The sequence below is a fragment of the Thalassophryne amazonica genome, chromosome 5 (genome assembly GCF_902500255.1).
Source record: "Thalassophryne amazonica chromosome 5, fThaAma1.1, whole genome shotgun sequence".
NCBI lineage: Eukaryota > Metazoa > Chordata > Actinopteri > Batrachoidiformes > Batrachoididae > Thalassophryne > Thalassophryne amazonica.
Window position 1 is genome coordinate 115,619,329 of NC_047107.1, and position 25,140 is coordinate 115,644,468.

Below are 25,140 nucleotides of genomic sequence, written 5' to 3' on the forward strand. Positions count from 1 at the left end.
AAGATATTTCACCTGTTCATACGAGGGTAGGCTGAAAAGTTCTACGGCTCACTATAATGCAGTTAATGCATTACTCCTTCAGGGGGAGCCTTAGAACTTTTCATACACATACAGTCTACCCTCGTAGACTATGTGGAGAACGTGTTCAGAACCAGTTTAAAATAAGCTATTACACAGGTTAAACCTACCATTATGACCTTCACGAAGTTTAAAACCTTTTTTTTTATTCCAAATGGGAAAACCAGTAATTGCAAGATCTCATTACATTTATTATTTGGGTATTTTAGTGTATGAGGAATGATCATGGACGGGTCATCCAAAAAGTATTCACAGCGCTTCACTTTTTCTACATGTAATGTTACAGGCTTATTCCAAAATGTAATAAATTAAATTTGCCCCTCAAAACAACATGAAAAAATTGAAATTTTTATAAATTTATTAAAAATAAAAACTAAGAAATCACATGTACATAAGTATTCACATCCTTTGGTCAGTACTTTGTTGATGCACCTTTGGGCAGTTTTGTCCATTCCTCTATGCAGCACCTCTCAAGCTTCATCAGGTTGGATGGGGAGCGTCAGTGCACAGCCATTTTCATATCTCTCCAGAGATGTTCAATCGGATTCAGGTCTCTGGCTGGGCTACTCAAGGACATTCCCAGAGTTGTCCTGGAGCCACTCCTTTGATATCTTGGCTGTGTGTTTAGGGTCATTGTCCTACTGAAAGATGAACAGTCACCCCAGTCTGAGGTCAAGAGCGCTCTGGAGCAGGTTTTCATCCAGGATGTCTCTGTACATTGCTGCATTCATCTTTCCCTCAATCCTGACTAGTCTCCCAGTTCCTCCTGCTTAAAAACATCCCTACAGCATGATGCTGTCACCACCATGCTTCACTGTAGGGATGGTGCCTGGTTTCCTCCAAACATGATGCCTGGCATTCACCAAAGAGTTCAATCTTTGTCTCATCAGACAAGAGAATTTTGTTTCCCATGGTCTGACAGTCCTTCAGGTGCCTTTTGACAAACTCCAGGTGGGCTGCCATGTGCCTTTTACTAAGGAGTGGCTTCTGTCTGGCCACTCTACCACACAGGCCTGATTGGTGGATTGCTGCAGAGATGGTTGTCCTTCTGGAAGATTCTCCTTTCTCCACAGAGGAATGCTGGAGCTCTGACAGAGTGACCATCTGGTTCTTGGTCACCTCCCTGACTAAGGCCCTTCTCCCCTGATCACTCAGTTTAGACGGGCAGCCAACCCTAGGAAGAGTCCTGGTGGATCAGAACTTCATCCATTTATGGATGATGTAGGCCACTGTGCTCAATGGGACCTTCAAAGCAGCAGAAATGTTTCTGTACCCTTCCTCAGATTTATGCCTCAAGACAATCCTGTCTCAGAGGTCTATAGACAATTCCTTTGACTTCATGCTTGGTTTGTGCTCTGACATGCAGTCAACTGTGGGACCTTATATGTAGACAGGTGTGTGTCTTTCCAAATCATGTCCAATCAACTGAATTTACCCCAGGTGGACTCCAGTTAATCTGTAGAAACATCAAGGTTGATGGAAACAGGATGCACCTGAGCTCAATTTTGAGATTCATGCCAAAGGCTGAGAATACATCTAATTTCTTAGTTTAAGATTTTTGCAAATTTATACATATATAAATTTTTTCACATTGTCATTAATGGGGTATTGTGTGTAGAATTTTGAGGGAGAGAGAGGAAAAAAAAAAGTTTCATCCATTTAGGAATAAGGCTGTAACATTAAACAATGTGGAAAAATTAAATGCTATAAGGCTACAGGTTCCTCTAAACTTAACAAAATAGGTATTTGGGCTTTTAATGAGTTGAATTCTAATTTGACTGCACTCAACTAGATATTTATCAGCGAGTATGAATATGTCATTGTGATTGTACAGTTTTTATCAGTATTGTCGTTTTAGTTTTGGAACAGTCAGTAACAAGTTTACAAGCTGGAATTTAAACATTAATAATGTCCAGTGTCAGAACTCATATTTGCAGTTTATTGTTGTAGTTGTCCAGCACTGTGTGTGCCAGAAGTTGTAGATATAGAGAAACAGTTTGCACTTGTTCAAAACTTGCCTTATAACAGTTATGAAAACAACATGGGTGGTGAATGTTCCACCCCATTCTCACGGTTACGGATATGCATTGGGAAGTTCAGTTTGAAAACTCCTCCATACTTTGGAAAACTTTATAGAGGGTCCAAGAGACACTCCATCGTGTTATGGTCCTGTGTCAACTGTGGTGTAACTTTCAAGATATTAAGAAACAAGCATGGATTTTTTTTTTTTTTTTTTTTTTTTTTGAAGTTTCAGTTTTGTGCTGTAGTTGTGCTACAGGCGTGTTTTTGCACATCACATGGTACACGTCCGACATGTTACAGTCAAACTGCACTCTTCACTAGATGATAATTCTTGGAAGTTCTTTCAGTTCATTCTAATCCTCACTAGTGCCCCCTTAAGTTCGAGTCATGAATGACGATATCTGGTCTCTCGTAACTATATGTAGCCACTCCCACAGTGAATGAAGGAACAAGACAGGAGTGAAACAGAGAGAGAGAGAGATTGGGTCTGGCATTGCTGCTGGTTGTTGTTAGCAACTTCCCTAACAAATGAAGGAAAGCGGGTTTCTCGTTGACGAATGTGCTGCTGCGGAGTGCCTCGTTAGCATCGTGAGCCACTCCCACAGTGAATGAAAGGATGAGCAGCAGGGTTCCTACTGCTCGAGGCAAGATGCCAGGTGGGATGAAATGTAAGACCAGAATTACAGTAACTAAAAATGAATTTGGAGACAAATGGTTGAGGGTTCGTGACAAATTTGTCCAAATTATTTGGCATACAGAAATAATTACTGGTTTCAGCCACGCTACATAATCTTCACTGAAAAGTCCGTTTTCATTCAATTTATACTTCCCTGTCTCCATTAGGTTTAGCGAGCTGAAAGCATCTTTTGAGTGCTTCTGCAGCAAATGAGTTTTTCGTTTCATTGTCTCGCTGTGTGTGGCGTAATGAGACCCTCACTAAATATTTTATATATAAAAAAAATATAAATCATGAATAAGTCAAACTTGCCCTGTTTAAAGTATTCTGAAGGACTGATTTAAGACATTTTATTAATGTCATTTTTCAATTAATTCATTGTCTTAAACTTAGTTTTTTATTTTTAAGGATCTGTGTGAACCCTGAGCAGGAATGAATCATTCTTTGACTGAAAATATTGATTTGAAGTTAAACCATGAGTTTTCACGATGCATGTGTTTGACAGTGAGAATGCAGCTTTACAGTTCTGTAGTTTCTCCTGCACAGTTTGAAGTCTTACTGACGGAAGTGCTTAAAAGGTGAGAGATTTTCTTCACTCAGTTGAATTTGTAATGTTTTATTTTTAATCTGCTCTCAAACAGTAGATTTGGTTTTTTTGTTTTTTTTCTCCAAACAGTTGGTCATCTCAGACAAATGTTAAATATGACGTCCACTGAAGTACAGCTGCACAGTTAATCCTAATAATCGTGATCACGAGTTCAGAAATGGTCACTTTAGTTTCTTGAAAGATTACTGAAAAACTATTGAGCCATGGGTGTGAGAAGGTTGAGTCTTATGGAATTATGTCATGCATCAGATAATCTTTCAAATGGTGAGGGGAAAAAAGCAAATGTGGCACACATACACAGACATCACACTTTTGAAAGAACTGATTGGCCACTTGAATTTTCAATAGGCACGCTGGTAGGGGTCAATTGAACACAGATGTCAAAAAAAAAACACTGCTCCATTCATATTTAAAACTACACAGTATTTGATCAATATTACAAAAATGTATAGTTTGGATTATCTATGACTGAGTGTTATGGAGTAAAAATAGCAACAATGGTGACAAAGGTCAATTTCAGTTTGTCAAAAGTTAAAGTTGCTCCAATTTTACCAAAATTGGAGCAACTTTAACTTTTGACCCCTGTACAAACTGAAATTGACCTTTGTCACCATTGTTGCTGTTTTTACCCCATACCAGTCAGTCAGATAATCCAAACTATAACTTTCTGTAATATTTATGATCAGACAAATATGATATAGTTTTCAATATGATTGGAGCATCTTTTAATTTTGGCCCCTGTGTAATTATTCAGTTAACCCCCACCTGGCTGCCTATTGAAAATTCAGGAGTATTTGTGGCAAATTTGGTGCTTCTGTCACCATTTGCAGGATTCTTCTGTAAAGATTCCGTTATCTGCAGCACTGATCCTGCTGTCAACACCAGTTAAAAAAAAAAATGAAATTTGTAGGTCATTATAATGTGTAAAGATCCCATTCATTCAAAATGATACTGGTGTGGTTGCAATACTTCTGTGGCATCTAATGTGGAATACAAACTCATTTTGGGAGGAACCAAAAAGAAGGGCAGATCCTGAAGATAAAATCCATTTCAAAATAAAAATGGGTAGGAAATTGTCTCCAAAGAAGTATGTGTGAAAAGGTTAGCCCCATTCTGGAACCGATTACCTAAAATATCCATATATTTGCAGAAATTTTTATAATACAGAAGGGTTAAAATCCTGTATCTCTTTACTGACATGGGGAATGATCATGATAAGCCTGTGTAGTCGTGACACAGAAGTGTTACCGTGCGGCTGTACCTTTCAGTATTTTAGCAAAACACTAATGCAAAAGTTAAACAGCATTTACATTAACTTTGAAGAGTTTCACTTGTCATGTCAAATCCAAAAAGCAGTTAGGTTTGTTTCTTCATAGAAAATAGTCTGTGTATGGCAACACATAGGTTTGTCCACAGCTACTTCAGGAACATGAGGCTTCCAAACACATTCATGTGATGATCAAGCAGACGTCACATGTCCAAACGTCTCCACCAGGTTTTTGTTGTTCCAGCTACAAAATTAACCAGTTTCTCCAAAACCTAGTTGTCATTATTCCTTTTACTCCGATGTTACTTCATGATGATGTCAAAGAAACTTACGGTTGATCTCTCTGGATCTTAACAACTGGATTTGTTACTTGGGAAAAATAAAGACATTTTCTTTACCTCCAGTCTCTGGCTACACACTCAGAACTTTGGCTTTTGATGAACTATAAAAGTAAGTCATTTGGGCCAAAAATAAGAGCTCCAGCTCAAACTTTATAATTAATGTTTAGTCTTAAACATTTCGACAAGCTGCATGGCAGCCTTTGATAACAAAAATATGACTTTGCCAAAAGAAAGTTATAATCCAAATGCAAGTTTTCAACAAGCATGAAGGCTTTTCCTTATGTAAAGGACAAAAAACTGTGACCTTAGGTCAGTAAAGTCATAATATTCAACCTGAAAAGCTGAGTCCAGTTCTTTCCCGTCACTTTCCTGTCTGCTCACGCGGCACTTTAGGACGGGATCATGCCTTTGTTCCTCTTGCGGTCTGCCATGGTGCGACGGTTGTGGTTGGCAACGCGGCTCTTGTTGGCCTCCTTCCTGGGTCGGTCCTGGACAGTCTCTGTGGTTTGGCCTTGGCCTCGCGGCTGGCCAACCACATTGGTGGTACGCTCCGGACGAAAACTGAAAAAGAATGGCAGGAAGTCAGAGATCTGCATATGGACACCAGAATAATGTATATTTGAACTGATATCCTTCTGTCTGCTGAGGACTCCGAAGGTGACAAATATATTAAAACAAAAGGTTATGGTCAAAGTGCTTTACTTTGACGCCTCACATACACTGCTGCCAGGGTGCTGCCAAGAAAGGCACTCACTACACACTGGGAACAATGTGTGGATTAAGGACTGTGCCCAGGGGCCCTGTAGTAATTTTCCAGTCTGACGGGGACTTGAGCCAAGCATCCTCTAGTCACAAGCCCATTACCTCCCGTGATGAGGATCAACTAACTGTCTTTAGTGTTTATCCATCTTTATTTTCAAAAAACCCTATCCATGTCTCCCCAGCGATCTTGTCCTTCTTGCGATATGGAAACTGCACGCACTGAATGTAAATTACGTCTTATTGGTAAAAGTGCGCCGCATTGCCATAATGAGAGTAACATTACTGCCATATCGCGGGACTTTGTAGCATGAAGCAGAAGAGAGTCTTATGCTACAGTCACATTAGCTACAAATGACAGTGACAGAGTTGTCTTTGTCGCTTGATGGGAGTCCCCAAACTAGACTTTGGGTCTAGTTTGGCCCTGCTTAGCTGGCGGCAGAACGACTGTCATCTCTTGCCGCTGCAAGACAGATATTGAAAATAAAAAGGCAAATCACTGCTTTGCCTCTGTCGGTTGCGGCTAATGTGACCACGGCTTAAAGCCCCTTTCACACCGGGGATGCTCCCGGTTGCGCTGTGTGTCATTATGATGACGCCGCGTGGAAGCAACTCAGTGCCAAAATGATGCAGCTCGGTGCCACAACAGCGCGAGGGTGGTAAAGGAGGAAGCAAGTCGGGCGCCAAAAAATTAAACCTGTTTAATTTTTTTTTTTTTGGCATCCTGTGCTCGACAGGAAGAACTTGCAGAAAGAAAGTGGTTCCAGTGCAAGTCAGGGCAAAGAGGCGTAACTCGGCGTGACTCAAAGCCAATTTATGATTCCTGCTGTGTTCCATTGTTCCCACAGTATAAATCACGCAGGATTGTTTTTATATCAATCAATCAATCAATTTTATATAGCGCCAAATCACAACAAACAGTTGCCCCAAGGCGCTTTATATTGTAAGGCAAGGCCATACAATAATTACGTAAAAACCCCAACTGTCAAAACGACCCCCTGTGAGCAAGCACTTGGCAACAGTGGGAAGGAAAAACTCCCTTTTAACAGGAAGAAACCTCCAGCAGAACCAGGCTCAGGGAGGGGCAGTGTTCTGCGGTGACTTGTTGGGGCTGAGGGAGAGAACCAGGAAAAAGACATGCTGTGGAGGGGAGCAGAGATCAATCACTAATGATTAAATGCAGAGTGGTGCATACAGAGCAAAAAGAGAAAAACACTCAGTGCATCATGGGAACCCCCCAGCAGTCTAAGTCTATAGCAGCATAACTAAGGGATGGTTCAGGGTCACCTGATCCAGCCCTAACTATAAGCTTTAGCAAAAAGGAAAGTTTTAAGCCTAATCTTAAAAGTAGAGTGTCTGTCTCCCTGATCTGAATTGGGAGCTGGTTCCACAGGAGAGGAGCCTGAAAGCTGAAGGCTCTGCCTCCCATTCTACTCTTACAAACCCTAGGAACTACAAGTAAGCCTGCAGTCTGAGAGCGAAGCGCTCTATTGGGGTTATACCGTGTACTTAATGCAGTAAAAACTACACGTTGGGAAAAAAATGCAGACTGACTGCCAGAAATATCCAGTAAGAAGTCCGGACATCTCTAGTCCACTCATGGACGTTCGTTCATGCGCGCGCATGTGAACAATTAAAAGAAAAAAAAAAAAGTCTGGCTGCAGGCATTAGTTCCTTGTTCTCTGCTCAAACTCTCACATCAGTTAAAAAAAAAAGACAAAAAGGACATTAGTCCTGAGACAGGACATGTCAACATCAAGTAGAACTCCAGACATCTCCACATTTGCTTGACGGTTCGTTCGCGCGGTCTCGCGGTCGAAGGAGGAAAGAAAAAAAAAAAAAAATTTGTCTGCAGGCAGTTAGTTCCTTTCTCTCCTCAGACTCTCTCATCACAGTTAAAAAAGGACATAAGTCCAAGACATGTCAACATGTCCTGGACAAGCGTCTCGCAGTCAAGGGAGGAAAGATAAATTATAACAGAACTCAGAGCGCAGCCCTGCAGCTCAGCACAAGTAGAAGAGAAGTCAGAGTGCACAGTCTGTCTGCAGCCAAACTGTGCACTCTGACTTCTCTGTGCAGAGAACCTGCAGGTTGCGTTCTCACCTCCTCTCTGCCCCCTACTGCGCGCACCTGACGCAGATATTCCTGCGTCGTCATGACACCACAGGAAGCAACTGGGAGCAGCCCCGGTGTGAAAGGGGCTTAAGACTCCAGCTGGGAGACACCAGTTCAACAGGTTACTTCACCAGCCAAGGCTGGAACCCATTCACAGCTGGGTGGACTGGGACAACGCAAATAAATTGTCATCCAAGGACAGATGGGCAGCATGGCTGGGAATCGATCCCAGCCCTACATTTTGGTAGTCTAACTCCTTGTCCCACCTACCCTGTTAAAGTCTATGTATTTTGATTTTTTTTTTTCCCTCTCATTTTGTTCAATATAATTTCTGATTTGCAAACTCGCAGCTAAAGCTAGCGTTTGCAGCGTGAGAATCACTTTTACCTTTTCCTTTGCTGCATGGCGGCTCTTCTCGCTTCAGCTTTCTCTCTCAGCAGGGCCGGGTCCTGCACAAACTGGTCCCTGTTTACATTGTTCTGAAATGGAAATAATACACATGCAGCTGTAGTAACCACACCTCTGTTTGTTCCACACACTATTTCAACAACTATGCTAAAATGTTTGTTACATCCTCCATGTATCCAGCTGTGAGTTTAAAAGATTCCAGTCTTTTTAACAGAAAACTTTCATATCTTTTTCAGGTATGTTTAAAAGAATATGTCCTTGTGGAAAAATCATTTGTACCTGTAAAGCATCTTGCTCTTCCTCATCTTCATCCTCATCTGGCTTGTTATCTTTTTGTAGCACCCGTGGGACTGTAAAAGGCCTGTGCAAAAGCCAAAACATGGTGACAACAAATGCAAGAATCCCACAACAAGCAAACAGACAACATCCAACCACAAAAGGAAAAAAAAAAAAAAAAACAGAGCTGTGACTTACCTACGGTTCAGCAAACTGTCACCATCCAGGTCATTGGCTCCCACTTGGTTCATGTCATAAGTGTCATCATACTCATCGTCATAGTCATCCAGACCGTAGGTGGCGGCGGTTTGCCCGGGTTCGATAATGACCTCATCCACTACGGTTTCATAAGCCTGATAACGAGCCTTTTGCTCAGCGATGTGTTGCTTGTCGTTGAGCATCTGTCGAACACTCTCATCTTTCCTGAAAGAGTTTGGAAACATTTTAACTTGCCCATTGTCCACTGAAGCGCGGGCATTTAGCAAATTAGCACAGTGACAAAATGACCTCAGTAGGCTTAGGCTTATATCCAGCCGTATGAGGACTTCAGTATGAAATGAGACAATGCAGTCTCAGAAAAGTTAGTGGCCCAACATGTCTTTCAGTTTATACAAAACCAGTCCATGGCATCTGTGAGCATCCTCTATGCTTTAGTTTTTTTTACCTCCTGCCCTTCCAGATACGGCTCATGTCTACTTGGTCCCTGCGGAAGACGTCAAACTCATCATCATCAAACACGTTGGACCTCTCACATAAGACGCCTGGTAGCTCCTCCTTCACTGGCCTGAGATAACAAGAACGATGTACAGTCACACATGGCGGCATGTGGTAGAACAAACAAGCCAAAAAATTGACATTTTAATTTATGACCAACTTTGACAGCATCCAGCTCAAATCATCAACACAAAAAGGGTTGTAGAGAAGCTTGAATCTTCAACTGGACTGGGTTGCTTGACGCGAGGAAAATTCTTGCTCTGGGTGCTCTGACTTCTGTCTGGAGTCCAGTTGAAGATTCAAGCATCTCTACTATGGAAACCACCTGGACAACTGAGAGCCTTCACAGAAACAAAAAGGGTTGGTGGTACAGAAAGGAAACAAAGGAGGTAAGAACCAAGGAAACCAGAGAGCACATGACAGACGTGGTAGAAAATTTAGAAGAGCACAAATCAAAAGTACAAATAGCAAAACACAAATGTGAGTGGCGACGTACAAATGTAATAAACAACAAAATTATATACAACTGCTTATATTGCAGGAAATGCTTCAGATGTTTTTGTACAACTATTTACAAAATAAGATGTCAAATTATTTGTGCCACTCAAAAAACAATTCCTGTCCAAAACAAGAGAATGGATACAGGCCTCACCCACAGGAGTGCCACTTCTGCTGTTGTCCACCTGGAGGCAATGTTGGTACTTTAGTCTGCCACTAATGACATTTTGACCAGAATGTCCTCAGCAACCCATCCCACATGGTTTAGTGATCAATGCAAGTGGGGTCGACGATTTTGATTGGTTGAGGTTGTGTGTTTTTCCACTAATGATAAGGGGGAAGTTGTGGTTTTTGAGACGGAGCTGGCTCAAGCTCAACCAGGAAATGAGAGTCCCATTTGGTGTGCGTTTCAGCAAATGCACACTCCAAAAATGATCATAATATTAAGGAAAAAGCAGTACGTATATTATTAATCATGATTCAAGTTATATTAGGCCTATCAACAGAATTTAAAAACTGGTATATAGTTTGAAGACCGCACTTTCAACACATTCAAACAGAGACTCAGACTGTTGTAGATCGGATGTTGCATCTGCTAGATGTGTCGGACAACTCCAGAGGGTTAAAAGATAAATTATTTAATGTCTGTGCTGCTGCCCACACTAGCAGCACACTACTGAACATAGTATGGGAGGAGAATGTGCCATGGACAGCATGTGGCCTTACCTGGGCATGGCTCGATCCAGTTTGTCCAGGCTGGGGGCTAGGTGGTCCTCCAGGATGTTGTTGATGACCAGCTCAGAGTTGTAGTCATACTCCTGCAGGCAGGCCAGCAGGAAGCCCTCTCCCAAATCAGGCAGCAGGTCCCTGATACACGATAGCAGAGACTCCAGCTCGGCTGCACTCACCGGACACACCGCACCCTGACAGCACAGAAAGAACCGTGTTACGAGTCAACCTCAGCCGCTGCTAATGGCTCATCTGAGGCAACTGTAGCTCAACATAAATAATAAACTCTGAGATAGGACTGACGTTTCCTTTTTTGGGAACATCTAAAATGGCTTCTGCTCCCCTCAGGTCTTCAGTCTCTGGAGCTTTGTGGCCATCAGCCTTGTCTGCTGCTTCCTGGCTGGCCAGCACCTCTGGAGTAAATTTGTGTTGAATGCGGCTTTGTGCTCTTTGATGGTGCCCCAAACTATCCCAGGCACTTTCCACCCCCTGCAGCAGGTACGACGTCCTGGTCTCATCACTGAGAGAAGCAGCAATTAAGGAAAATGCAAAGTAAAAGGACGTGAACAGAGGATCCACAACATTCACCCTGTCAATTAGTTCCTTGTTTCTTCAGGTACTTTTGGAGACGGCACTTTCTGGAACACAAGGAAAGACTTTTTGTTCATTAGATTGAGACCACATGAGGCCCACAAGCAAAAATGTAAAAAAAAAAAATGTTCATGTTTTACTTGCAGTAAAGGGCCTGTTTTGTTGCCACAAGCAAAAATGTAAAAAAAAAAAATGTTCATGTTTTACTTGCAGTAAAGGGCCTGTTTTGTTGCCACCTTTAACAGAGGCCATAGTTCAACCACAGCTGGGTTTAGATTTAATGGGGGAAAAAAAAGTCCTGAAAATACTAGAATTGTTGAGGATACATGATGGGGAAGGCTTGTTGAAGCAGGCTGATATCATCAGCAACAGGGTACTGCTCATCATAGTCTGTCAGGAATCTGAAAGGGAAAAACAAAATCTAAAACTCCCAAAAGTTGACCGCTGCAGTACAAAACAATCGACATATCCAGACTCTTTGTTCAAGCAAATCCAAACATCATCAAAATTAACTGGTACAACGACAGTGGCTGTCAGCTTCATTTATCTGTGCACATTCACATAAGAGGGCATATAAATACTTCATTAGAATTTTCTTCTGTATAAACAGTGGTCACATGCAGCATATTTATTATTATTTATTTATTGATGATCGTGGAAACTTGCTAATTATTTTACCACTGCTCTTAATTAAGTTTAATTATTAAAAGATGAGATCACTTCACTTTCTGGACAAACCAAAGTGAAAATAATTTTACAGATCAAATATTTGTGATACATACAAAGTTCATTTGTTTCATTTACTGTATTTGCATTACTTTATATCTATTTTAAAAACTGTAAGAGCCACAACAGCAGGGGAAAAAAATTAGGAAGATTTTGTTAATTTTGCATTTTGAGAATAAAGTCACAATACCAAGAATAAAGTTGAAATAACATTTTGACAATATGTAGAGAATAAAACTTGACATTTCAAGATTAAAGTCCACGTTTGGGAATTAGTGAAAGTGCTAACACGTATGGCTTCCTCTACAAAATGTGGTGTACACAAATTATGAACTTATTTCACAAACGCTTTAGTAACAAGAAAATTACATTATAATTTTTATTTATTATTTACAATACAGTGTGAAGTATTCTAAATCTAAGGATTGAATAGATTGTGATGAAAACTGTCTATTTAGGAGAAACCACACAAATTTTGAAACAGTGGCTACATTTGTGCCAAGTTGTCACTGGTAATGGACAGAGGGTATCGATGGTTCCACCTGCATGAAGTACAGAGAGGATGTGCCATTTGATCCTGAAATGTGGTTGCCAGCAGGACACAAAGTCACTGCTAAAAAAGAAATCTACTCTTTATTTTTCCCCTTTAATGTGAACCCAATATCATATACACAATACTCGTGTGTAAATCTGTACAGAGTGAGGTTTTATGAGATGCCGTCATTTGCGCAAAAGTAAAACAAATGTAAACTGATGAAGTTTTAAAGGTAGTCTGGCTCCACACGTCACGCGACAAAAACAAACCAGTGTGATGCACAGTAAATTCAAAAGAGATGGAATCCCATTTCTAATCAGTTAATGAACAAACTAAGTTTGCATTTACAGTTGGCAGCTCTCAAGCTGCTCACTGATTAAAGCTACTGTATGTAAAAACTTAACTCCTACCGAACCGTGATGTCTAACCACAAATATGAACCAAACCGGGAATAAAATTGTTTGACTTATTATTAGGGCTGCCACAATTAGTCAACTTGTCACGATTACATCAACTATCAAAATAGTCGGTGACTAATTTAATCACAAACGTTATGCTTTGTTTTTCTCTCAAAACTGCTGCTATACCTTCCGCTGCCTTTCTGTCCTTGACGCACATGCACAGTAGTGGTATTTGGGTCAACCGTGATGTCACCGGAAAAGTTAAGCCCAAACAATACCATGGCTAGCTGGCAACGAAGCTCAAACGTTTGGCAACATTTTAACCAAATTAAAGAGAAAAATGTGCAATGCAAAATCTGCAAGGCAGAACTTTCCTTCTACAGCAGTACAACAGCGATGCAGGAGCATCTGAGAAGGAAACACTCTGTGGCTGATTCTGACGAAGCGAGAGTCGTCTTGGTAAACTAATTGGCTAGTTAGGTGCTAACATTACCGTCTATAGCAGTGGTGTCTAAACTATTCCAGAAAGGGCAGAGAGGGTGCAGGTTTTCTTTGCAGCCACTGACTACAGCAGGTGATTTCACTGATGAACTCGTCACACCTGCTCAAAGGGATGTTAATCAGTCCTCTGGTTCAGGCTGAGAAGCACACCCAGAGTAGAAAAACTACTGAGGGACTTATTTTAAAACACTACATTTCTTCAGCTACAAGGAACTAAAATATTTTCAGATGTCATTTTCCAAAATCAGGACGTTTTATGTGGATATGTTTTTGTCAGGCTGTGATGATGAATACAACTGAAACAAACAGGTAATATTAAGACTTTCAGTTGTTGAGCCAATCAATGGACAGCATTAATGGATGTATTTCGGCTTATGAGTAACACACAAGAAATGTGTGTCAACTTATGGCCCGCATATGTGGGACGTATGAGCTATACATTGAAAATATTGTGCATGCCCACAGTTTTTTGACAAACTCGCTGTATTACAACATATACCAGCGTGCTTCAACATGCTCTTAGCTTAAACAAAACTTACCCATAACTTATTAAATATATGCCAGTGTATTCGGCGTATTTTTCACGTCAGCATGCGCTGGCTAAATTGTCAAGGTGTGACAGTCCTGTTACATTTGTGTGTAACCCTCTACAAAGGGAGTCTTGTACAGTTCAATTGAGTTTTTTTTTTCTTTTTTTTTTTTTTTTAAATGCACAGTTGCTTACCTTTTTTCATGTAAAAAAGATGTGAAATATTGTAGGAGTTTCTCTGCATAGGTTTGACTGTTTTCTCCCCTATAAAGGTCAGGAAAAGCAGCGTTACACTATATACATTTTAAACAATCCTTTCAAGATAATCCTGGTCACAGGTGAGTATTTGAGGATCTCACCCCTCCAGAATGGGCTGGAAGCAGCTGTGGTGCAGCAGCACATGAACCGTCTCTACCATCTTGTGACAGGAATGGGACAGCCTGTTCCACAAATCCTCCTGAAGACTGAAGAATTTGGAAGTGATGATTCATTATCATTCAGAGTCCTGGACTCTGATGAAGATGTAACCGTATATGTACTCTACTATGCACCTTAAATAAATAATTTAATTATGCAGACATCTGTGTTGCACAGATGTTCTCCTTTTCATAACATAAACAGTATGTCAAATCCATGAAAAATATGAACGAGAGAAAAGGCGCAAAACTGATAGTTCATTCAGGTCAGTGGTCTTGGAGAGCAGATGTTCTGCAACAGTTGAGAATACTTGTCATTTTCAGGAACTGTGCTGCAGTTTGGCTGCAACGGCCAGTTCAATGGGCTTAAAGCTGCATAGCAATGAGACAATGGACACTGTCTTTAACGGAGTCCTAAACAGCAACACTTATTCAATGACAACCACCTGTTAAGTCGCTCTCCATTTACACCACAAGATTTCTTATGCCCAGTTTACACCGGCCTGAGACCCATTATAAGACCTACAAGATCATGAAATTTTGTCAACTGTCAAGTCTTGGCTGGCCTCTGTTGTGATCTGTTATTTGCGTTTACACCAAGCTTGCATTGCGACTGAATTGAGCGAGTGGAAAAAAAAGTTAATATCTGCGATCATTGATGCAACCCTATGCAGAGTCAATTCAGAGTCTGTTACGACCCACAGGATCACAGAGTGAGTTGAGACAAGTGAGAATTTATCAAGACCGATTGTCAGACTCATGTATCTGTTAACTGGTCGCACAAGTTGTGCGAGTGTTTTAAACAGTTCAATACACTCCCACACCTGTTGGAGACCGAGGTGGAGTGATGGAGAGTGATGCCGACTTCAGAAAGAAAATAGATGACATTAGGTTAAATATATCCCAGCATGCCTTAGTCTCACCACTACACACTGTTACTGGTGTGTGTGCCATCACCTAGATTTTCTGAATTGAATCAAATTATTTCACTGGGCATGTTGACAAAACTTGTAGCTTCTGCTCAATGCACAACATGTCTTTTTGACCATAGACCAACAAAACTGTTTAAGGACCTGTGGCCCACTCTTGGGCCTACTGTACTACAAATTATTAATCTGTCACTAACCTCAGGATCTGTTACTAAATGTTTCAAATCCACAGTGATTGAACCATTGCTTAAGAAAGGCTGATATCAAACCACCCATTTTGTTCAAAAACCCTTGAAAAAGTGGTTTCACAGCAGCTCGTGGACCAGCTTTCTGAGAATAATCTCTTTGAGCCACTGCAGTCTGCTTTTAGAATGCACAGAGACAGCTCTCACTACAACGGTAAATGATATTGTGCTTGCAATTCTGACACCAATACGGTTCTTGTGCTGTTAGATCTCAGTGCTGCATTTGATATCGTGGATCATTGTATTCTACTTGACAGGATGGAGAATCATTTTGGGATTACTGGGAAAGTCCTTGCATGTTTGGCATCATACGTAACCAGTCACTCTCACTGTGTCCTGTACAATAACACTACCTCTAACTTTGTTGCCATGAAATATGGGGTTTCACAGAGATCCATCTTAGGCCCCCTGCTTTTCTCCCTTTATGTAGCACCCCTTGGGCACATACTGCAGCATTATGGTATTACCTTTCATTGCTATGCTGATGACACTCAGTTGTACATGCCGATAACTGCTCATAATTTCATAGATATAAAGTGCTTAGAGGACTGACTAGTGCCAGTGAAAAGCTGGAAATCTCGTGATTTCTTACTTTTAAACTCAGACAAGATCGAAATGATGGTTCTTGGTCCAGTAAGACATCAATATTGGTTTGACCAGCTAATGCTTAACCGAGGCTTGTAAGTCATACATCACATTGACAAAGTGAAGAACCTTGGGGTGACTTGAGCGTACGAGGTCTGTTAGAAAAGTATCCGACCTTTTTATTTTTTTCAAAAACCTGATGGATTCGAATCACGTGTACTTGCATGAGCCTCATAGGACATGTTGTGACATGCCGAGCTCGTCCACAATTTCTCGGATAGTCACACGACTGAAAAGCCACCGAAAGCCGTCTGAATCTTCTGAATGGTGGAAGAGGTGGGCATCATTTTTCGGAGTCCAGCATGTCCTGTGAGAATTCAACACGGTGGCGCGTTTGCTCCGTCAGCTTCGTGCCGAAGCCATCGCACCAATTTCGCTGCAACTCTTTCTTTTCATGGCCAAATCTTCTGTCACAGTGGAATGTGCCGAAAAAGTGCTGATGTCCACCTCTTCCGCAATTTCTCGGATAGTCACACGATGGTCCCACATCACCACAGCGTTCACTTTGGAAATGATCCGGTCATTTCAGCCTGATGATGGCCGACCGGAATTGGCTCGCTCTCTACTGTTGTGCGGACGTCTTTAAACTGGTTGTTCCGCTTCTTAATCTGTGTGATGCCCATAGGATCGTCACCGAAAGCCGTCTGAATAATCCGAATGATTTCCACCTGTCTGTCGCCCAGTTTCTGGCAAAATATGATGCAGTCGCGCTGCTGCAGTTGTTCCACCATTTTCCTTGCAAAGAAAAAACGACGAGAGACTACACCCATCCTCACACAAAGGCTGCTTACAAGCAAATGACGTAATCGACAGGCGTGAAAAAACTCACGCGTGCGCACGAAGGTTCAAGGTTGGCTCATGCAAGCACACGTGATTCAAATCCATCAGGTTTTTGAAAAAAATAAAAAGGTCGGATACTTTTCTAACAGACCTCGTACACTGTCCTTTGACCTCCACATTAGAGATATCACAAGGACTGCTTTCTTTCACTTTCAAAACATAGCCAAGATTCGTCCCATCCTGTATACCGCTGATGCAGAGACTCTGATCCATGCATTTGTATGTTCTAGATTGAACTACTCAATGTCCTTTTTTCTGGTTTACCGCAGTCCAGTATTAGGGGTCTCCAACTGGCTTAAAATGCTGCTGCCAGAATTTTGACAAGAAGCAGAATGTTTGACCACTTTACACCGATGTTGGGCTCTCTTCGTTGGCTTCTTGTCTCTGTGAGGTCGGACTTTAAGGTTCTGTTACTAACCTATAAAATTATTCACGGACTAGCGCCTCCCTACTTACCTGACCTAATTACACCCTATGTACCACCCCGGGCTCTGCGTTCCCAGGACGCAGGACTAAGTTGTGTCCCTAGGGTGAATAAAAGTCTGCAGGCCACAGAGCTTTCTCTTATCATGCACCTGTTTTGTGGAATGATCTCCCTACAGAGATATAACAGTCAGATTCCGTAGAGACATTCAACCCCAGACTAAAGATGGACCTGTTCTCCCTCTCATATGGCTAGAATACTGGCATAGTATGGAACTATGCTTCCGATCCCCTTAATTCATCTTATTGGCAATGGAGCAGTTCTCGGATGTGCACACTACAGCAGGAGCTCATCTCTCTGTGAGGCTTTTCTTCCACTTGGACTGTGATTTTTACTACAACTGCATCAAAATTAATGCAGTCTTCACTTTATAATCAAGTCACTATGACATTAAACCACAGTTATGTAAATGCTGCAATTAATCCGCGGTTCACATGTATGCTGTCCTCTGATGGGGGGCGGTTCATACAGATCAACCCATCACACCACTGAACTGCGGAAATCTGCGATTTCCCAGAAATTTCACATTCCTGACAGTGAGAAATACTTTTCACATCATCACTGCTACTGCCAACCAATCGCACACTTTTGTGTTGCTGGGGACAGGCTGAGCATATTACCTTATTTATAATAGTCTGTCACAGAAAAGTTACAGAGGAACATTTTTTAACTGGATCTGCAACCAAAACCAAATCAAAAGTGACAAGTTTAAACATTAAAGAAGCTGTGACTGTAATCACAAACATGTTACGGCTGTGCTGTAATTGTTTTTGTATTTTAGTATTAAAGCAGATATTTACCTTTTGTCCTCAAAGTTTCTTTTCCTCACAGCATTTTCAAGGTCGGGCACAGTGATTTCATAAAATGAGGTCAGTCTGCCAGGAGAAAAAATAAGTAAAATAATATGATCACAAACAGCTCTGAGCCAGGGGCCCATTTTACCAACTTTCTAGCAATCACAACGCAAATGGTAATTAATGCAATCATTTCCCTTTCTATATTTCATCCTGCTTGAAATGGAAAAAAAAAAAAAAAAAAAAAAAACCCACGTGTGCATCATATTCAAATTAGTTTGCAGAGGTAGTGACCGGGTAGCTTTTGATTATTTTCTTGACTACTAGCACAATCCCCATGGATAAAAACACTATAACCGAAGTTGCCCAATTGCAAGTACACGGATGCTAATGTTAGCATGAAAACTCCCTAGCATCACATTTATTAATGTGTGAGAGACTCAAGGGAGTTTATATTTTCAAATGGTGAAACAAAAACACAGACCTCCCTATTCTTCAAAATATATGCTGTAACTGTGATGCAACATTTGTGAGTTACAGTCGTATGAAATGTGGCTCTGATGTACGCGCACAAATTACTTTTGTCAAACAAGTGAAGATCGACTGCGTACCTGCTGAGGAAGCCGTGTGATTGGAAGCTGAAGCAGGCAGCGGGAAAGATGTCTAGGAAAGCGTGGATAGTTGTGGTTGAGTCACACAGGTAGAGAATAATATCTACAAATTCCTAGGATTAAAAGAAAAAAAGAAAACATTGTTATAGAGTGTTTCTTCACATGAACAAACGATTCCAGTGTCACAATACAACTGGTGTGTGTTGCATTCCCTAAAATGATTACATTTCTGGAATAAAATCTTTGTTTGCATTCACATATTGTAAATTATAAACAATGCTGGTATCACGACGACTTTGACGGATACAATAAACTATAGATAGGTGGGTTTTTTTGTTAAGGCAGGTAATTTTCAGAGGTTTCAAATCTTACTATAGAGCCCTGCCTCTCCTTTATTTTGGGGAGGTGATGGTCTCATGGTTAAGCGTTGGGCTTGAGACCAGCAGATCCTCGGTTCAAACTCCCATCTGGCCGGATAATCACTCAGGGCCCTTGGGCAAGGTCCTTAAACCCCAAGTTGCTCCCGGTGTGGCAGCACCCTGACATCAGTGTGTGTGTGCGTGTGTGAATGCAAAGGATTACAGCAAAGTGCTTTGAGCTTCTGGAAATGCAGTCTATTTGCCATATATTTAATTTTTCTATGGTGATGAATGAAGATGTATATTTTTGTCTTACCTCCTGGCTCATGGTCATGGCAGTGGGTTGTTTGTGTTCACTCAGCTTCAGTGGTTCTATTGCAGACGCCCCTTCACACCGAACACCACACTTGCCCGTGATGGTGTCAAACACCTGAACACAAAGGACAATATAACAAACAGGAAACAAGAGAAGACAGCAGACATATTCTAAATATTGCTGAATTCCATATGGGGGTGGGGGCAGCACGGTGAATTAATGGTTAGCATGGTTGGAGTTGACTGTGCCGTGGGAGGAGGGCTGTGAGGAGGCTGCAGAGAGGAAAAAAGCCAAATATCAGCAACTTGTCCAAGACTGCTGGGATAAGGAGTGGACAACATGGCTGATGAAAGTAGGATGTTGAGGATTCCCAGCTCAGTTTGTATGGAACCTGATGACAAAGGTGGGATTGAGAGGCCACTTGAGCAAGGCAGCCATTTGTAGGCTGGGGGAAGTATCTGAGAGAGCCTCCTGTTGGCTCTGGCACAAGAGAGAGGAAATAAGCTGGAAGCCTGGAGGAGAGGAGCAGTGACCTGGCTCGTCACTACAGACACGCCAACTGGAGGGTGTTGTGGTTAAGGGCTGAAACACCCAAGCAGGTTGGAGACCACCTGATGATGTCTCTTCCAAGCCACAGCTTCACCCATGGGAAATGGGTGTACGTGAGCACTGTTGATGTATCATGCAACCTCACAGCAAGAAGGTCGTGGGATTGTTTCCTGTCTGGTCTTTTCTGTGTGGAATTCCTCTCTGTGTCTGCATGGGTTTCCTAAAAGTGTTCCCGCTTCTTCCCACTTCCAAAGAAGGGATTAAAGAAAAAAAAATTACACCCAAATCATAAGCTGTTCACCATCTACCTTTTTAAAGAAACACTTTTGCAATCGTGTCCAAGAGTTTAAGGTAAAACAAGGTGGAGACAACTAAGAAAACAGAAAACTGTTCTCCTGCTGAACACGATTCTATTTCACTCACTAACCATTGCTGGTCTTTTCTAAAGCAGCATCATATTACAGAAAGACTTTAACATATACATTATTTAAATACTTCAATACTTTTACTTCATTCAATACCAATTAAAATCTCAGGCTTGTAGCCAGGATCTGAAATGGGGGGGTGACCTTTTTTGGTGAAAGTGGACCTTTGCCAACAGGAAATTTTTGGTTTTTGATGTCCAGGGATGTATTCTGGAGGTTTTTTTGATGACTATTTCTCACCACGGTCCCTCTAAATTTAGTTGTACAACTTAATGTGTGTTGTATTTGTATTTTCATTTGCACATTTTCACCTTTTCTTTGTCTTTAACCAAGACTGATAACACAACCTACATGTTTGTTTGATAAGATTACAAGACCTGTAATCCTTTTCATATTTTTGGCTTCCCTCATCCTAACTGACCTGATTTTAAAGTTAGAACCCCAAAAAGACCCCGTAATGCTCAAGCTTTGACATAAAAAAAAAAAAAAAAAAAAAAAAAAAAAAAGATATTGCTTCACATCCCACTTTACTTACGCAGAAACGTTAAACTAAGTAAACATATTTTTATATGGCTTATCAATTAAACAGACAGAGCAATACTGATTTAAACATTTTAGTTGTTAAAATTATTATAATTATAAGCAGTAGTAGTGGTATGAAAAATATCTTCAAAGGTGGACCTTTAGTCAATTTGTCTGGCTGTGCCCCTGAGCAGTAACAATCAAGAATTTGTGTATTTATGTAAAGCGCGACCTGATTGAGAGGTAAGGTTTTACAAGCTCATTTATATCATGCCATCCTCAAAGATATTTGAGGCGTATTTTGAAGAAAAACAAAACAAAAAAAAAAACAAAAAAACACAAAAATAAAAAAGCATTAGTGTTTGTTGTTAATGCGTCACTGGTCTGCAGCTGTGTTTTTAGTTTAACCACAGCGACGACACTCACAGAGACACTCAGAGCAGACTTTGAAAGAAAAGTGTAAAAATATGTTTGTAAAACTCTGTGCTTTGCTTGCTGTCATCACCACAGCACTGTGAGACATGAAAACACACCACCCCCTCCTGCACACAGAATGCAGAGGAACAGACACAGAAACTCACTGCACCGGGGGTGGGGGGTGGGGGTGGGGGTGGGGGGGAGACATTCTAAAAATTGATTTTTGAATGTTTTGAAGGCGGCAAATTTTATATTTTGCATCCAGCCTTGATTGTGCATCAGGACGGCGTCAGCGTGAAACCTGCTTTTTGGCAGCACAATTGACGGAAATCTGTTGTAGCAACGTTAATCCCTGCCAAAGACATGCAGCTAAGGCCTGGTTCACATGGCAGGATAATTAGGCCGATATCGGACCCGATCTCCCCCTTCCAACAATCTTAAGGACGCCCCAACAATCGTGATGACGCTAAAGATAATCTTATCAGATATTCCTGCTGTGTGTGGTGTTATGAGTGCTCTGATCTGCTTGGAAGGACGTCAGGAGCGCTCCAATTGCAAATCTAGGATATTCAACATGTTGGATTTTTTTTGCCCGATATCGCAGCATGTTGTGTGTCCTCTAACCAAAACAAGCATGCAGCCTGCTGAATGTGATGTGTAGCCAATCAGAAAGCGATGTGATGGACGCACAGAGCGGAAAATAAAATCAAATCAGCTGTTCTGACTTACCAGAAAGTCCCGTGGTCGTGCTGTCTCCACTCCTTTAAAGAACGCCTTTTCTTTTTGTAGTTTTTTCCCCTCTGTTTTAAATAGTCCACAAAGTATCTCCATTTGTTTATTCTGAAGTCACGTTTAATCTCGAGAGATTTTGCGAGATTTCCTGTCTGAGCTGGGAATGTTCGTGTGTGAAATCTGTGTGGTGTGTGGTGGTGGTGTTTTTACCATGTGGCTGAACACCACACACTGTACAACCAAACCTGTTAGAGCTATGATTTTTTAATCTTCATGTGTGTGGTCTCAGGTTTTGGAAACCAAAAGATAATTTTAAAATCCTGTCGTGTGAACCAGGCTTAAGTTAAACTGGAAACCTTAAACTCACCACAGGTGCGAGTGTGAATGTGTTTGTTTACTCCACTCCGAGCAAATAAAGGCTTTTAACTATTTTCAACACAGAATGCCTTGGAGTTTTTCTTGGTTTTGTACATGTATTCATACTTGGGCCATTTCAGACAAAGACCAGTTAAGCCAAGGTTACTTCCAAACTCAGTTTGTGTTTTTTTTTTTAATGTGCTAAATGCATGGTCATCGTGGTTTTCAGGAGGCCTCTTGGAGGACCTCTGCACCTGGGAAGACATCTACTGTGGAGTGCTGAGAATGCATCAGAGTACTAAACACAATCTTGCCATCCACAGGACTCAGCGTCTCCAGTCACACCAAATTCTCAGACAAGTTGACTTACTTTCAAGACAGTAAGTGTGGAACCGTACATATGCAATGACGTTCTTGTGTTTAAAAAATAAAAATTAAAAAATGCATGGGTGCAACTAAGACAGATGCACAGATAAAATCATCTTTGATTCCAAAGGATAAATATCTTACTAAAACACCCAGCTGAGGAAGTGTTTCCTTTGAGTGAATAAATCAACTGCTTCTTATCCTCTCTGTTTTTCTGGTCATCTGACTGAATTATTATTATTATATTCATCTCACCTGTAACACAGTGGGCACAGTCTCATCCAGGTCACTGTAGTAGGCTGGCTGCTGGGTAAAGATGTTCTCTATGAGGACAAATATGTGGAAAACAGAACATACCAAATAAAATTGTGTATTTTTGCACAAGCAAATGCATTTCTGTTCAAGTTGCCCTAATGTTATTTGAATACAGCCTTCATGAACTTACCTATCATTTTATGCAGCAGCTGGCTGTTGCCCTTCCCGAAGAGCACACACAGATCCAAAATTTTTGGAATGTCAAACAGGAAATTCTCATAGATTATTTCACCAAAAACAGCTGGGGAGAGGAAGTTTTCCTGAGACAAGAAGATCACACACACAGAGCGTCTGCTTATGCTATGTGACTTATAAAGTGAAACACGACAGCACACCCAGCTCCCACTATGTTTATGTTTTGTAGTAGAATATACATTAAAGACAGGCAAAATAAAAGCCTTGGATGCAGACAGTTGGTATGCTGTCACATTAGTGTAAGTCCTAGTGATGAACATTACAAATAAAGTTTTAAATCATGATGTGCAATTTCAGTTTGATTAAAAACTGTTTTTAGAACAATGTCAATTTATTCACTGTCTTGCTTAAGCACACTGAAAAACAATAAAGCCTCGAGCCCATCGAATAATAAGCCATGAATGATCCACGCATGGGTGTTTAGTGATATTTGAAGAATAACCCACGTTTTCATCTATCACATATCCACTACTAAGGTGCCTCTATGTGCCTCTCAGTACCCCGCATGTGCAACGTAGCAGCCTCTAGTGAGTCATGACCAACCGGACATTATAGCCTCGAATGGCTCGTATCAGCCACGCTAAGCCAGTTATGAGCCACACAGTGCTGTGTAGCGCAACATCGGTGCACGAATGCACGTTTAGTCCTACCCTCCCCCTCTCCCACACCCTTCCTACACTTGTTTCCTCATGGAGCAGGAAAGAGAGGAAAAAAACATCCAGATGAAACAGTCTTCTGTGATTCCAGAAGTGATTAGAGGTGTTTTCAGCATCCAAGTTTGGGCAGAAAATGATTATAATCCTCTACAAAATAATTATTTTATATACAGCGTCCAGTACACAGAGCAGGTGGAATCGTGTGTGCAAGAGTGCAGCTGCTCCAAAAATAGCCTCTCAGGTCCTGCGTAGCTGCCAGGTGCTAGGATAATGGGCTTTTAGCAGCCTCGGAAGCACCACACACACCTCTATAATTCTCATTAGTCGTCGTAGTAACTCGTACACAAACTGCCCCGCGCTGTTGTTGCTAAATTTTGAACATCTTGAAAATAGCGCCACACTCAGAGATGAGCCTTGTTAACTGAAGATAATGCCTCTAAGAGCCACTATTCTCCCACGATAGTTCAATAAACCCTCTCGTAGCAAAAAAACATGCTGCATGGCTCATAATTCATCCTTCAATATTTGGTGGGACCAGGGCTTACAGGCCTACTGACAAGCATGCCTTTGCTTCATGTAATAGAACAACCTGTGTCATGCTGGAGAGTAAATTTGTCTTTAACGGGTGCAGACAAGATGCCAGAGGAGCGCTAGTGCGTGTTATTGCGCACAGAGAATTTTGAAATGTTCAATAAAATCTTTCACGCACAAATGTCGTGCTATGTGGCGGGATCTAATCTCCAAGAGCGACATGCAGCTCGTCAAGTGGAGTAAACAAGAACAGTGCAAGTGGTGACGTCAGCGGATCACATCAGAGTGCAGCTCGTCTGAATGATTATAACAAGAAGTTAAGTCTGTTATAAACACACTTTAACAGCTGCACACAAGAAAGAAAGAACACACCACTGTTTTACCAAGCCATGACAATGTAAACATGACAAATAATTATATTTTAGAAAGCATTTTGAGCCGGGGGGCAGGGGGAGATCATCACGACGTAGTAGTTCATGCTATTGCATGAAGCAAAGGCATGCTCGTGTCAGTGCACCATAACACTAAAGGTGCACTGACACGAGCATGCCTTTGCTTCACGTGCGCCTAACAAGCTGCAGAAAGCATTTTGAGCCATCTAAAAATGTAATTATTTGTCTTGTTTACATTGTTATGACTTGATAAAACAGTTGCGTGTTCCTT

At 41.3% G+C, this 25,140-nt stretch overlaps 1 protein-coding gene and 1 long non-coding RNA gene across 4 annotated transcripts in view; one reads left to right on the forward strand and one right to left on the reverse strand.

The window, feature by feature from the left end:
• ascc2 (activating signal cointegrator 1 complex subunit 2) overlaps positions 1–25,140 on the reverse strand; it is a 40,603-nt gene that overhangs the window by 6,043 nt on the left and 9,420 nt on the right. The window contains exons 5-20 of one of the 2 annotated variants that reach the window (XM_034171144.1): positions 23,226–23,355; positions 23,036–23,103; positions 19,413–19,526; positions 18,738–18,850; positions 18,133–18,207; positions 14,133–14,237; positions 13,969–14,037; positions 11,408–11,482; positions 10,794–11,010; positions 10,488–10,684; positions 9,214–9,333; positions 8,748–8,972; positions 8,553–8,634; positions 8,253–8,344; positions 5,356–5,552; positions 3,736–3,742 (exon numbers count right to left, since the gene is read on the reverse strand). In XM_034171144.1, coding sequence (XP_034027035.1) covers positions 5,381–5,552; positions 8,253–8,344; positions 8,553–8,634; positions 8,748–8,972; positions 9,214–9,333; positions 10,488–10,684; positions 10,794–11,010; positions 11,408–11,482; positions 13,969–14,037; positions 14,133–14,237; positions 18,133–18,207; positions 18,738–18,850; positions 19,413–19,526; positions 23,036–23,103; positions 23,226–23,355 — 1,854 coding nt within the window. In that variant the 3' untranslated portion in view covers positions 3,736–3,742; positions 5,356–5,380. Of the gene's footprint in view, positions 1–3,735; positions 3,743–5,121; positions 5,553–8,252; positions 8,345–8,552; positions 8,635–8,747; positions 8,973–9,213; positions 9,334–10,487; positions 10,685–10,793; positions 11,011–11,407; positions 11,483–13,968; positions 14,038–14,132; positions 14,238–18,132; positions 18,208–18,737; positions 18,851–19,412; positions 19,527–23,035; positions 23,104–23,225; positions 23,356–25,140 lie in introns of those variants that run through there. The other variant, XM_034171143.1, reaches the window with a different exon arrangement.
• Positions 1,499–25,075, forward strand: LOC117511163. 2 transcript variants are annotated; one of them, XR_004560901.1, is made up of 3 exons: positions 1,499–3,552; positions 19,787–19,790; positions 25,059–25,075. It is a non-coding gene; the product is annotated as an uncharacterized LOC117511163 (long non-coding RNA). The 2 variants fall into 2 exon arrangements; XR_004560902.1 differs by lacking the exon at positions 25,059–25,075 and adding an exon at positions 24,903–24,915.